Genomic DNA, 13823 nt, shown 5'->3' with positions numbered 1-13823 from the left:
ACTTTGACCCTCAGGCCAAATCTGCCCACTGCCCATTTTTGTAAATAAAGTTCTGTAGGAACATAGCTATACTCATTCCATTTGACTGTGTATAATTTATGTGTTTGCTTTTACATTAGAAGGCAGAGTAGAGTAGCAGTAACAGAGCCTATATGGCCTAAAATATTTATAACCTGGCCCGTTAGAGAAAAATATTGCTAACTCCTGATCTAGTTACATTCATTTTGATAATAGTTTGAATCAGAAACACATCAGGTATTCAATTTGTAAGGAGATTTAGTCTCTTAACTCAGAACTGAACTTCCCCTTACCATACCATTTGTACCTGTGCAGCTTCTGCTCAAATGCTCCCAGTAATGAGAAGCGCATTAGTTAGCAATGCTGCCCTCTCATTTCAGGGTATCTCTAATTAGTAATAAAATTTTCCTTGTATTAAGTTCCTCTAGTCTGCACCCCACCTCCAGTAACATCCACACATGGGCCCTAATTTTACCCTCTAGACCTACCTAGAATAAGTCTTCCATCAAACAACCCTGCCTTTGTTGACAGACAGCCATATTGTTTTACAAGTTGACTTGTTTGGGTTCAGTGTTTCTAGTGTCTGCCAGAGGGAAGAGCCATATCTGTTTCGTTGGCCCTACATCCCTGGCTTCTTGCACAGAGCTAGGTATATAGCATGCTCTCAGTCAATGCTAGTTAAACAAATGAATAAGCTTATCTTTATGTATGCAATACCTCGGCACTCTGGTGACTCCTGTCAAATAAAAAAATAATAATTTATTTGTATGAAATATATCTATTTAAATGTATTATCAAACACAAAGTCCAAAAATCATTTTCAGGTGGTGATTATATTTTCTGTGTGGTTCCAGTAACGTTATTATCAAATGGGGGAATAAAGCAAAGGAAAAAAACAGTTGGACTCTTCTTGCATTGCCTACATGTATTTTAGTCAAAGGTTCCAAATGAAAATGTCCCCAGGGAAGTTGCTACAGCAAAGAAAAGACATCATAATTAGGTTCAAACAAGACCTCAATTCCCTGTAGTTTACACCTATAGACCCCAATTCCCTATAGTTTTTATTCTCAATGATTTATTTAATTAGATGATGACTGTGTAAAAATGACACATAGTTCTGGCATGATTTTTTTATAACCATGACAATCTGCCATACATAATTTTCAACCCATTTAGCTTTTCTGATGTCAACAGCCTAAGAGCAAAATTATGAAACCAGAGTAAGGTATAGTGAGTAAAATTTAAAATTTATTTCTGAGCTCCTGTGTGAATTTTATTGCAAATAAAACTGAAATTCCAATGTACCACTCAAAGAAGTTAAATGAGATGGATTTTCAGTTAGCCACAAAAATCTGAGTTTCTTTAGTGCTGTTAACTTGATTTGAAAGCCCTCCTAGCATATATATATAAGCAAATAATTAAATAGTAGCATAGATAAAATAATCTTCCCTCCTAAGGTCATGTATGTTATATACATTTCTATATCAGAACTGATCCAAATGTTTCTTCTCTTATAAATCATCTTATAGTTTGGAGCAGATAAAAGTGATCGGATTTATGATGACATGCCCGATATAGAGAAAATCTCAAATGTACTACAAGACTATCTTGATGATTATAACCTTACAAACCCCAAAGAAGTAAAGTTGGTGTTCTTCCAGGACGCTATAGAACATGTTTCAAGGTATAGTTTTATAAGGTACCCAATAATACATTGAACTAATTTGTTTTATATTAAAAGGTTAAGGATTGAAAAACTCTTTTAAAAAGTTGCTAGATGGATGAAGTTCTTACTATAATGTAAGTTATTTTTTATATATATTTTAAATATATATACACTAACTTTCTTTGGACTCTCAGGGGTTATTATTTTTGCTAAGACTTAATAGATTGTTTTTGTTTGTTTTAAACATCCTGGGTCATTACAAAAAAAGGATCTAAGGTGTTCACAGAGATACATGTACAGCATAACAAGGCTGATTATAACAAGGCTTGCCTAAAGAAAGAGGAGATTCAAGATTATAGCAAAACAAGTTGAAGCAAGGATCATAGATTCCATCTGCTTACGAGTCTCACTCTTACCCGTTGCAAATATCCTTGAGGGACATCCTTGTCACCTAGATAACCAGCCTGAGAGTATGCAGTCCTTGGAGCACACACCACTATTTGAAGTGGACTGTGTCCTGTTAAACAATTCCATGTCAAAATGACCCTTCAAACGTGAGTCAAAATCTGTTCCTTGTGACCTCTAATACCAGTTCCACCCCATGGAGCAGTAATAATAATGGCAATCAGTGTGAATATAAAACTATGATATGGAATATCTTATTTAACTGTCATAACACCTCTGTATGGCTCAATAGCATAATCTACCAATAAATCTCAGACAATGTTCCGTGGCCTGTTGCTATATATGAAGCCTGTAATACATAGTGGCTTCATTTTTTCATTACCTCTCATGGCTCTCTGTGGTTCTCTCCTGAGGTCTCTCACACAGTTGCGGTCAGGTAGCACCTGGAGCATCTCTGCCTCCATGTGGACTCCACATATCTCTCCAGTATGGCAGCATGAGCTTGTCCAAGCTTCTGACATGCTGGCTCAGGGCTCCAAAGGTTTGTGCCCTGAGAGAGAAAGCCAGGAAGAAGTCAAATGGCCTTCCATGACTTAGCCTGGGAAGTCACATTGCATAACGTCTACCATACTCTGTCAGTCAATGGAGTCCTACACACTTGCCCAGTTTCACAAGGAAAGGTCAGAGACGTTATCCTCTTGATAGAATCAAAGAGCAAGTAGGACCAGAAACACTGTTGCAGCCATATTTGGACAATACCGTGTGCCACAGAGAGACTAGGTAGATTGTCCGAAGTCTTCTAACTAACAAGTGGCAGGCTGCGGATCACCCTCCATTTAAGAATCTTCCAAAGTTATATTTTCTGTGGTAGGAGGAGATGACTCTTCTAAGTTTTGCTTATATTTTAACAAGAGATCTATTCTACCATCCTTGCAGTGTGGCAACTTTGGGAGCATGTAATGGGTAAACTGCCTTGTACAGACTGCCCTTTAAAAGCACAGGCCTTAAATTAAAAAAAATAATAACAAAAAAATAAAAAAATAGAAATTGCTCAGTTGGGAAAGCTTTTATCCAGTAACACTCTGGAAAAAAATCTAAATCGTCAACAAATAAAAATGGTATATCTGCTAAATTCTTGAATATTTAGTAACTGCCTCATAACTCATGTCCATAATGAGCCCTTTCTATTGATGTATTTACTAACATGAGAATGTCCACAGTGCATTATTTAGCAAAGCAATCATGTAGAGTTTAATTCCATTTTGTAAACACACACATATAACTCAACAGACACAAATTCACTTAACAAAGATGTATGACGCTCCTACTATGTGCTGTATGCATGGTTCCCATAGAAAGCAGGACAACATCCAGGCCCTCATGATGGAGCTTACATGTGATGAAGCTTACAAGCAGTCAAAAGAAGGTTCTCGGCTCCTTTCCCTCCTATCTTTTGCCAAATCCTCCCCTAAAGGTTTTTCTCCTATTAGTTACAATGACTATGTTTTACTATGATCATTAAAAAAATAATAAAGCCATTATCCTTTTCAAATATTCAAACCTTGTTTTCCCCAATTATCAGCATCATGAATAAAACTAGATGATAGGTAGATGATAGATAGATAGATAGATAGATAGATAGATAGATAGATAGATAGATAGATAGATAGATGATAGATTCGATGATTGGTAGAGGATAACTAGATAGCTAGATAGATAAATTTCCTGTGTGAAAGAGGGAGGGAGGGAGAAAGAGAGAAAGAGAAATTTAACCTGCTTTTACATTTCTCCGATGGTTTCCTCCTTTCTGATGACCCAATCTGACACTTTAGATAATGGTGATGATAATTTTTAAAAATTATTTTTACATTTGTATCTTTTTAAGGATAATTTATTGACATTCTCATTACCTTTTTTCAGCTTAACAATAGTATATGGACTTGAGTCTCATACATACTACTCACTTTTATACTGACATTCTTCCCCCCTTCCTGAGTTTTTTACATTTATGTATACTTTCTATATTGTCAAGGAATCTTTTAGGAAGGGTTGGCAGATGGCTTTCTCTCTGAGCAATAACATGATAGTTTTCCTTCTGAAACCACTATCTTATGGAATGTTATTTGGTAAAATAGATGCCTTAGGCCAGCCTAAAGTTAGGTTTGTCCCTTTGGGAGTAATCGATTACATCTGCTTTTTAGATGTTCATGAACTTTTCAACTATGTCTAAAAGATAGATTTCCACTTCATGTATGTTTACCTGTATGAAATAGATACATATATGCACACATACATATATGCATACATACGTATACCTACACACACATTTTATTTTTATTTCTATATCTCCTAGAAAATATTTAGTTTTACTTCTCATCTTTGTTTTTGTTTTTTTTCTTGACCCTCAGTGATGTCTTCAGATCTGTGGGCTCAGCTCTGAGGGTTTTTTCCATTATTTCAGTCACTGTTTTATCAGCTCTATCTCCTCTTGTCTCTCCTACAATTCCTGTTGTGTGGCTTCTGGAATCCCATTTGTTTTTCCCAGATTTGTCCTCCTTATCGTCCATTGTCTCTCGGCATTTTAATATTATTATCCTTTTTCACTGAGTCCTAGGTAAGTTGAGTTTATCTTCTACTTCACTTATTCAATTTTCTTCAGTATCCTATTTGCAAGGTTCATCTTCCACTGAGGTTTTCAATTTGGTAGTCAGAATTTTCTATCTCCATTCAATTTTTCCCAAACTGATTTTTTTCCCTTTTTTTCTCTTTCTGCATGCTTACTTTAATATCATGATTACAGTGCTTTTCAAATTCTTGTTGTTAATATGAATAAGAAATTTTTTAAAATTTATTGATATCTTACAGTAAATCCATTTTAGATTTTTTCCATTAATCTCTCCTGAACTGCAATGTCTTTTCCTAGGTCCAATGATTTTTCTGCTTGCTCATCCTTATAAATGGAGATCTGGACTTGCCAATATAATGACTAGCATAGTAGTGACCTAGGTCAGCCAGGGTTCCTGACAAAATCCTTCACACTTGAAGACAAGAAAAGAGATTTTACTTTACTCTAAATTTGCATGACCAAGTCTAACAACCTTTAGGAAAGGGTTATATATGGGGAGAGATGGATATAAGGAAAAGCCTAGAAGTACTTCCCTCCCAAACATGAAACTCAGACTATTTTTTCCTGTGGTCTTGTGCTCAGAGATGACACTCCACTGGCCACCAGCCTTCCATACTAGAGCAAGCCCTCTGAGCAGAAACCACATCTGTACACTTGAAATAAATCTTTCTCTGCTCTGCTTCCTGCAGAATTGCCCGCATGATTCGTCAGGAAAGAGGCAATGCCTTGCTCGTCGGAGTAGGAGGAACTGGCAAGCAGTCTCTTACAAGACTTGCAGCTCACATATGCGGTTACAGATGTTTACAGATTGAACTGAGTCGGGGATATAATTATGATACTTTTCATGAAGACCTAAGGAAGTTGTACAAACTGGCTGGTATAGACGACAAGAATATGGTTTTCCTCTTCACAGACACACAGGTACATATTTCAGTAACCAAAGTGTAAGAACAAGAAAAGTATGAGTGTTACAATCACGTCTGTGCTTTAATAGTTTGTATGATATAGTTCATGGTCTTGTCCATGCTAATAACAGATTTCTTGGACTTTGTAAAAGACTTTTAAAACACATTTTGTTTTACTAACTACTGTTTTCCCCTTTAAATTCTAAGTAAATAAATATGATCAAAAGTTAACGGGGTGAGAAAGGTTTTAACTTTTCTTTGAGAGAAGGATGAAGATAGCAGAAAGTAGTAAACTATTTCTGTAAGGTTAATATAAGAAAGTAATTCCTCCAGTAAAATCAATTAGGGAAGTTGGGTTTACTAAAGAAAAGGAAAAAATAACAGCTATGTTTTAGGATTAAATTAACTAAAGTAAGATTTACAACTATATCTACAACAACCATTTTAACTGTTTTTCAATCTATTCTATAGTAGAGGATTTTCTATATTGACTACATTTGGGTATTTTAACATTAAGAAAAATAAACCTTCATAGAAATTAGCCGGAGTATAAAAATATCATAGATCTGATGCATAAATCTTTTAAAATTCATTTTACTGTTTAAAGTATACTATAAATGGGATAAGTATAATCACAAAATGTGGAAAATATTTTTAACATCTGTGACATACAACGAGTTTATATCTGAGTATGTAAATATTTTTTATAAATGAAAAAAGACCCATAGTCGAATGTGTGTCCACCACTGGCCCTGGTGAAAACCAATGCCTGCCCTGGCCCCTAGCCACAGAGACCAAGACAGACTGTGTTAGAAGGGTAAGAGGAGTGGCTAGCTGCATGCTGACCGCATTGCCTCTCCCCCAGGCTAGTACAGCATAATATCAAGAGGTATCCCCTGGGCCTATAGTTCCTCCAGCGGGAAAAGAGAATCCAGGGTGGGCATCTAGATCACCTAGCACTGTGGGTTACTTCTTGGGAGTCTCACTCCAGTCTCATATCATGGGGATCATGGGCAATCTGTGGGGCTTAACCATTGGAAATGTAATAGGGGTGGGGGACTTGCAACAATCTCTGGGATCTTGGCAGACTGAGTTCCTGCCCTCAGTGCCCAAGTAGTAGTCTCAACCAGCAACTTTACTCATCTGCAGAGCCAAGGTAGTGGCACAGTCTGTCCAGGAAACTCAGCATGGCACAGGTGTCTGATTGGAGGTCCTCAAACAAAAAGTCTTTCTGCCCCTGAAGTTTGGTCTGCCCCTCTAACCTTGTCCAGGCAGGGGAATCATAGCCCTGCCCATTGCTGAGTATAAGTCCTATCTCTGCCCAATCTGAAAAGTCTGGCTGGAAACTTGAAAATTTATGTATCCCAGAAATGCCTGAGTGAAGAATATAGCAGGCTGAGCTGATTGCCATAGAGCAAAGCTAGTGACACAGTTCAGCTAGGGAACTTGGGATGTGAATTAGCTTGAGTCAAGACCACAAACAAAGAGCTCTTCTGGACTTGGATCCAGTTTTCCTGTCCTTTCCAGTCAGGAGAACTAATTCAAGCCCCATCGTCTACTTAGTGAAGCTCTCAGCCCCTCCCATCTAGAAACTCTGACCAGAAACACTTGGAGGCTTCTTGGAGCCTGCTCTCCCACCCTTTCCAGGCATAGGAGTTAATTTATAGGCCTACCCACTGATGACTATATCGTCAAGCCCTGCTCAACAAGAAATACTGTCCAGAACACTGGAAAGCTGCACAGTACAGCAACATAAACAGAGAGTCTGGCAGACACAGCCAGTCATCCACAGAGTGAAGCCAGTGGCCCTGTTCAGCCAGGAAACGTGGAATAAAAAACCTAGGAATAAAACTAATGAAGCATGTGAAGGACCTATACACTAAAAACTATGACATTATTAAAAGAAATTGAAGAAGACACAAAGAAATGGAAAGATGTGCCATGTTCATGGATGGGAAAATCATCATGATTAAAAGAGCCATATTACCCAAAGCAATATACAGACTTAATGCAATCCCCATCAAAATCCCAATGGCATTTTTTAAGAAAATAAAACAAAAAATCATCATATTTGTATGGAAGTACAAAAGATCCCGAATAGCCAAAGCAATCCTTAGAAAAAAGAACAAGGCTGAAGCTATCATACCTCCTGACTTCAAATTATACTATAAAGAGACAATAATCAGAACTACCTTATGACCCAGCAATCCCACTTCTGGGTATTTATTCAAAGAAATCTAAAACACTAATTCGAAAAGATATATGCATCCCTGAGTTCACATTAGTGCTATTTACAATAGCCAAGATATGGAAGCAACCTACATGCCCTTTTTAGATGATTGGATATAGAAGTTATGCTACATATATACAATTGAATCTCACTTGGCCATTAAAAAAAATGAAATCTTGAGTTTTGGGAAACATGGTGGAGTGAGAGACGTCCCCAGATCTCTCCCCTTGAAATAACAATAAGCTGAACATCTAAAACTCAACCAAAAAACACCAAAACTGCACACCAGCGTGTCTGAGCATGGGATCTGTGCGTAAGAGCTACCACAAGTCAGAACCCTGGGTGTCCGACAGTGGACCGGGAGAAATAAAGAAGCCACCTCTTGCAGCAGCTAGAGCTCCTGTAGGAGAAGGGAGAGGGGAGAAGGTCCAGTAACTTCCCTGAACAACCCTGCCTGGGAGAGTTGTGACTTCCACACAGCAAGCAGCAGGGCCCAGTCATGAGAGCAGAAAGCAGAGAACTGGGACGGCAGAAAAACAGCAGTTGATTTTTACCAGCCATGGTTGCAAAACAGGCTGAGCGGCAGCTCCCATTTCCCAACTCAGAGAGTCCCTCCCCGCATATCCTCCAAACCAACACCACGGAGCCCCAGGGGAATCTGAGCAAACACTACCAAAACCGTTGCTAACACTGACAGGGACTGAAACTGAGAGTAGCGAGTGTGATTAATATCTATAAGAAAATAAAAAGGCATTTTTAAGGTTTTATATAAAGCAGGGATCCAAGAGACTTAGACACCATCTACTGGAAACCAAAAGAAAAGCGCCTTTTTCGCAGCAGGCTAATGAGAGAACTTTGTATAATAAATCTTCTTTCTGGAAAAAAAAAAAAAAAAGCAGAACACATTTCCATTAATGCCCGGGCAGAGAAATAGTGCATTAAACATCATGAACAACCAAGGTGACAAGGTATCTCAGAAAGAAAGAGAAAAATCTTCAGAAAATAAGATTACAGACACAGTAATATGCAACTTCAGTGACAGATTTCAGGATGGTAATTATGAAAAAACTCAATGAAATCCAAAACAACTCAAATTAATAATTTCAGGAATTGAAAAAACACCTAGAGGAGCAGAGCAAGCATTTGACACCTTCAAAAAGAACAGAAAGATCTTCTGGAGATAAACACACACACACACACACACACACACACACACACACACTGCAAGAGTTGAAATATGAAATAACAAGCTTGGGAAATAGGGTCAACCAAATGAAGGAAAGGATCAGTGATATCAAAGACAGAAATCTAGAAATAAATCAGAAAGAAGAGAAACCGAAGAATGAAAAATAATGAAACAGAAATATAACAACTAGCTGATACCGTCAGGAGAGGAAACATAATAATGGGCATTACCAAAGGTGAAGAAAAGGAGCAGCAACTAGAAAGCATTTTAAGACAAACAGTGGACGAGAATTCCCCAAATCTAAGAAATGAGCTGGAGCTTGGAATTCAAGATGTCAACAGAACACCCAATTATCTCAACCCAAAAAGGCCATCACCAAGACACATTGTACTAAAATTATCAAAAATCAACAACAAAGACAGAATTCTCAAGGCTGCCAGGGAGAACAAAACTGTAATATATAAAGGAAAACCCATTAGATTATCGTCAGACTTCTCAGTGCAAATCTTACAAGCCGAAAAGGAATGGAATCAAATATTTAAACTATTAAGTGAAAGGGACAACCAGCCAAGAATAATGTATCTAACTAAGCTCTCCTTAGATATGAAGGAGAAATTAAGACCTTTCCAGACATACAAAAATTGAGAGAATTCTCCACTACGAGGCCTGCACTACAGGAAATACTGAAAGGGGTCAGTTCACCTAAAACAAAATGACAAAAAAATAAATACATAATTAGGAATAAGGTGACTAGCAGGCAATAGAAGCAGAGGAGTGCAACCCTTACTAAGAACAGGGCATTATAAGCTTAAATAATAAGAAGTGAATTGTTATAACAAGATAGTAATGAACGTTCAGCATACATAGAGACGAATTGAGACAACAATGACTGAAAAGGGGAGGATTCAAAGATCCAAATTCTCAAAGGGGAATGGAGATAAGGCACGCGCAGAAGAAAATAGTTGACTGTATATATATAACTATCCTTTACATATTTGTAATGGTAACCACACACCAAAGATTCAGAACTAACGTATATAACATGAAACAAGAAGAACCAGAGAGAAAACCCACAAAAGCCAACCAAAATAAAGAAAACAGAAACACATGCACAAGGAAGCAATGGAAAACCAACCTACCATAAAGCAAAAGATAAAATGGCTATAAGAAGACCTCATATTTCAATAATCACTCTAAATGTAAATGGACTGAACTCACCAATAAAAAGGCACAGATTGCAGATTGGATCAAAAAACAAAACCCAACCCTACGCTGCCTCCAAGAGACACATCTCAGTTCCAAAGACAAATATAGACTCAAAGTGAAAGGGTGGAAAATGATATTTCAAGCAAATGATATTCAGAGAAAAGCAGGAGTAGCAATACTAATATCAGACAAAATAGACTTCAAAATCAAAAAGGTAAAAAAAGATACTGAGGGACACTTTATAATGATAACGGGAATCATTCATTCACCAAGAAGACATAACACTTATTAATATCTATGCTCCCAATCAGGGAGCCCCAAAATATGTAAAGCAATTACTAACAAAACTAAAGGGAGAAACAGACTAAAACACCATCATAGTAGGGGACCTAAATACCCCACTATCGGATATGGACAAATCATCCAAACAGAAAATCAATAAGTGAATAACATCCTTAAATGACACTTTAGTCCACCTGGACGTAATTGAAATTTACAGAGCCTTTCATCCCGAAACAGCTGCTTATATATTCTTCTCTAGTGCACATAGAACATTCTCAAGAATCGACCACATACTAGGACACAGAGATAGCCTCAACATTAATATAAGAGGGTTGAAATCATACCAGCCATTTTCTCTGATCATAATGCTTTGAAACTAGAAATCAACTGCAAAAAGAAATCAGGAAGAAACACAAGTAAATGGAGGTTAAACGACATGCTACAGAAGAATAACTGAGTCAAAGAAGAAATAGAAAGAGAGATCAAGAGATTTATAGAAGTGAATGATAATAATAGTACAACATATCAAAACGTTTGAGACATGGGAAAAGCAGTCATAAGAGGAAAGTTCATATCATTACAGGCCTACCTCCAAAAACAAGAATGAGCCCAAATAAATAACCTAACACTTTATCTTAAAAAAACTAGACAAGGAAGAACAAAAGTCAGCAGAAGGAAAGAAATCATCAAAGTTAGAGCTGAAATAAATGAAATTGAAAAAAAAATAGAAAAAATAAAGGCAACAAAGAGCTGGTCCTTTGAGAAGTTTAATAAAATTGACAAACCCCTGGCTAGACTCACTAAAGAAAAAAGAGAAAGGACAGAAATAAACAAAATTAGGGATGGAAGAGGGGAAATTACGACAGACACTGCAGAAATACAAAGGATCATACAAGAATACTATGAAAAAGTATATAACACCAAATTCAATAACCTAGAAGAAATAGACCAGTACTTAGAAAAATACAACCTTCCTATACTGAATCAAGAAGAACTGGAAAATCTAAATAGACTGATCAGCAGTATGGAAATTGAAACAATCATCAAAAACCTACAAAAACAGAAAAGTCCCGGACCAGATGGCTTCACCAGCAAATTCTACCTAACATTCAAAGAAGATTCAATACCTATTCTCCTCAAACTCTTCCAAAAAATCGAAGAGGAAGCAATACTTCCCAACTCATTTTATGAGGCCAATATTACTGTGATACCAAAACCTGGTAAAGATAACACACAAAAAGAAAACTGTAGATCAATATCTCTCATGAACACAGATGCAAAAATCCTAAGTAAGATACTAGTGAACCAAAGACAGCAACATATTAAAAAGATTATATACCACAAACAAGTGAGCTTCATTCCAGGGACACAGGAATGGTTCAACATACACAAATCAATTAATGTGATACACCACATAAACAAATTAAAAAAATAAGAATCATATGATCATATCAATAGATGCAGAAAATGACTTCGACAAGACACAGCATCCATTTATGATCAAAACACTTCACAAAATTGGTATAGAAGGAAAGTACCTTAACATAATAAAGGCCATCTATGACAAACTCTCAGCCAAGATTATACTTAATGGTGAAAAACTAAAAACTTTCTCTCTAAGATCAGGTACAAGGCAAGGCTGTCCACTTTTGCCACTGTTATTCAGTATTGGAGGTCCTAGCGAGTGCAATCAAACAAGAGAAAGATATAAAAGGCATCCAAATAGGAAATGAAGAAGTCAAACTATCACTATTTGCGGATGACATGATTCCCTACATAGAAAACCCTAAAGACTCCACAAGAACACTACTAGAAACAATAAGCAAATACAATAAAGTCCCTGAATACAAAATCAATGTTCAAAACTCCATATAGCGTTCCTATACTCTAATAATGAAGTGTCAGAAAAAGAAGTGGAAATATAATTCCTTTTGCAATTGCAACAAAAAGAATAAAATACCTAGGAATAAATTTAATGAAACATGTGAAGGACCTATATAATAAAAACTATGAGACCCTATTAAAAGAAATCGAAGAAGATGCAAAGAAATGGAAAAATATTCCGAGTTCTTGGATTACAAGAATCAACATAATTAAAATAACCACATTACCTAAAGCATTATACAGACTTAATGCAATCCCCATCAAAATCTCATTTAACATCAGGATAGCCAAAGCCATCCTGAGAAAAAAGAACGAGGCTGGAAGCATCACTCTGCTTGAACTCAAATTATACTACAAAACGACAGTAATCCAAACAGCATGGTATTGGCAGGAAAACAGATACGCAGACCAGTGGAACAGAATTGAGAGTCCAGAAGTAAACCCATGTTTATATGGGCAAATAATTTTTGACAAAAAAGCAAAAAACATACAGTGGAGAAAAGAAAGCCTTTTCAATAAATGGTGCTGGGAAAACTGGAAAGCCACCTGCAAAAGAATGAAACTAGACTATTGTCTCACACCACACACCAAAATTAACTCAAAATGGATTAAGGACCTAAATATGAGACCTGAAACAATTAAATGCATAGAAGAAAACATAGGAACTAAATTCAAGGACTTTGGACTTAAAGAGGATTTTATGAATTTGACCTCAAAGGCAAGAGAAGTAAAAGCAAAAATAAACGAATGGGACTATATCAAACTAAAAAGCTTCTGCTCAGCAAAAGGAACTGTCAACAAGGTAAAGAGATAACCATCTGAGTGGGAAATGTATTTGCAAGCAACACCTCCAATAAGGGCCTATTACCCAGAATATATAAAGAACTCATACGACTCAATAACAACAACAAAAAACAATGATCCAATCAAAAAATGAGCAAAGGACCTGAACAGATGCTTCTCCCTAGAGGACATACAAATGGCCAACAAATATATGAAAAAATGCTCAACATCGCTAGCTATTAGGGAAATGCGAATCAAAACCACAATGAGATATTATCTCACACCTGTTAGAATGGCTATAATCAACAGGACAAGTACTAACAAATGTTGGAGAGGATGTGGAGAAATAGGAACCCTCATACACTGCTGGTGGGACTGCAAACTGGTATGGCCACTATGGAAAACGGTATGGAGTTTCCTCAAAAAACTAAGAATTGATCTACCATATGATCCAGCAATCCCTCTACTGAGTATTTACCCCAAAGACTTGAAAACTCATACCAATAAAGATATTTGCACACCAGTGTTCATAGCAGCATTTTTCACAGTGGCCAGGAGATGGAAGCAACTGAAGTGTCCTACGATACATGATTGGCTAAAGAAGTTTTGGTACATATATACAATGGAATATT

At 36.8% G+C, this 13823-nt stretch overlaps 1 protein-coding gene across 1 annotated transcript in view; it reads left to right on the top strand.

Annotated features, from left to right (window-relative positions):
- DNAH6 (dynein axonemal heavy chain 6) overlaps positions 1–13823 on the top strand; it is a 262220-nt gene that overhangs the window by 123417 nt on the left and 124980 nt on the right. Inside the window, exons 42-44 of the mRNA XM_023536421.1 lie at positions 1106–1116; positions 1548–1702; positions 5405–5636. Of these exons, the coding sequence (XP_023392189.1) occupies positions 1106–1116; positions 1548–1702; positions 5405–5636 (398 nt within the window). The remainder of the gene's footprint in view (positions 1–1105; positions 1117–1547; positions 1703–5404; positions 5637–13823) is intronic.

The sequence above is a fragment of the Pteropus vampyrus genome, unplaced genomic scaffold (genome assembly GCF_000151845.1).
Source record: "Pteropus vampyrus isolate Shadow unplaced genomic scaffold, Pvam_2.0 Scaffold156, whole genome shotgun sequence".
Classification (NCBI taxonomy): domain Eukaryota; kingdom Metazoa; phylum Chordata; class Mammalia; order Chiroptera; family Pteropodidae; genus Pteropus; species Pteropus vampyrus.
This window is presented reverse-complemented; position numbering and strand designations above follow the sequence as displayed.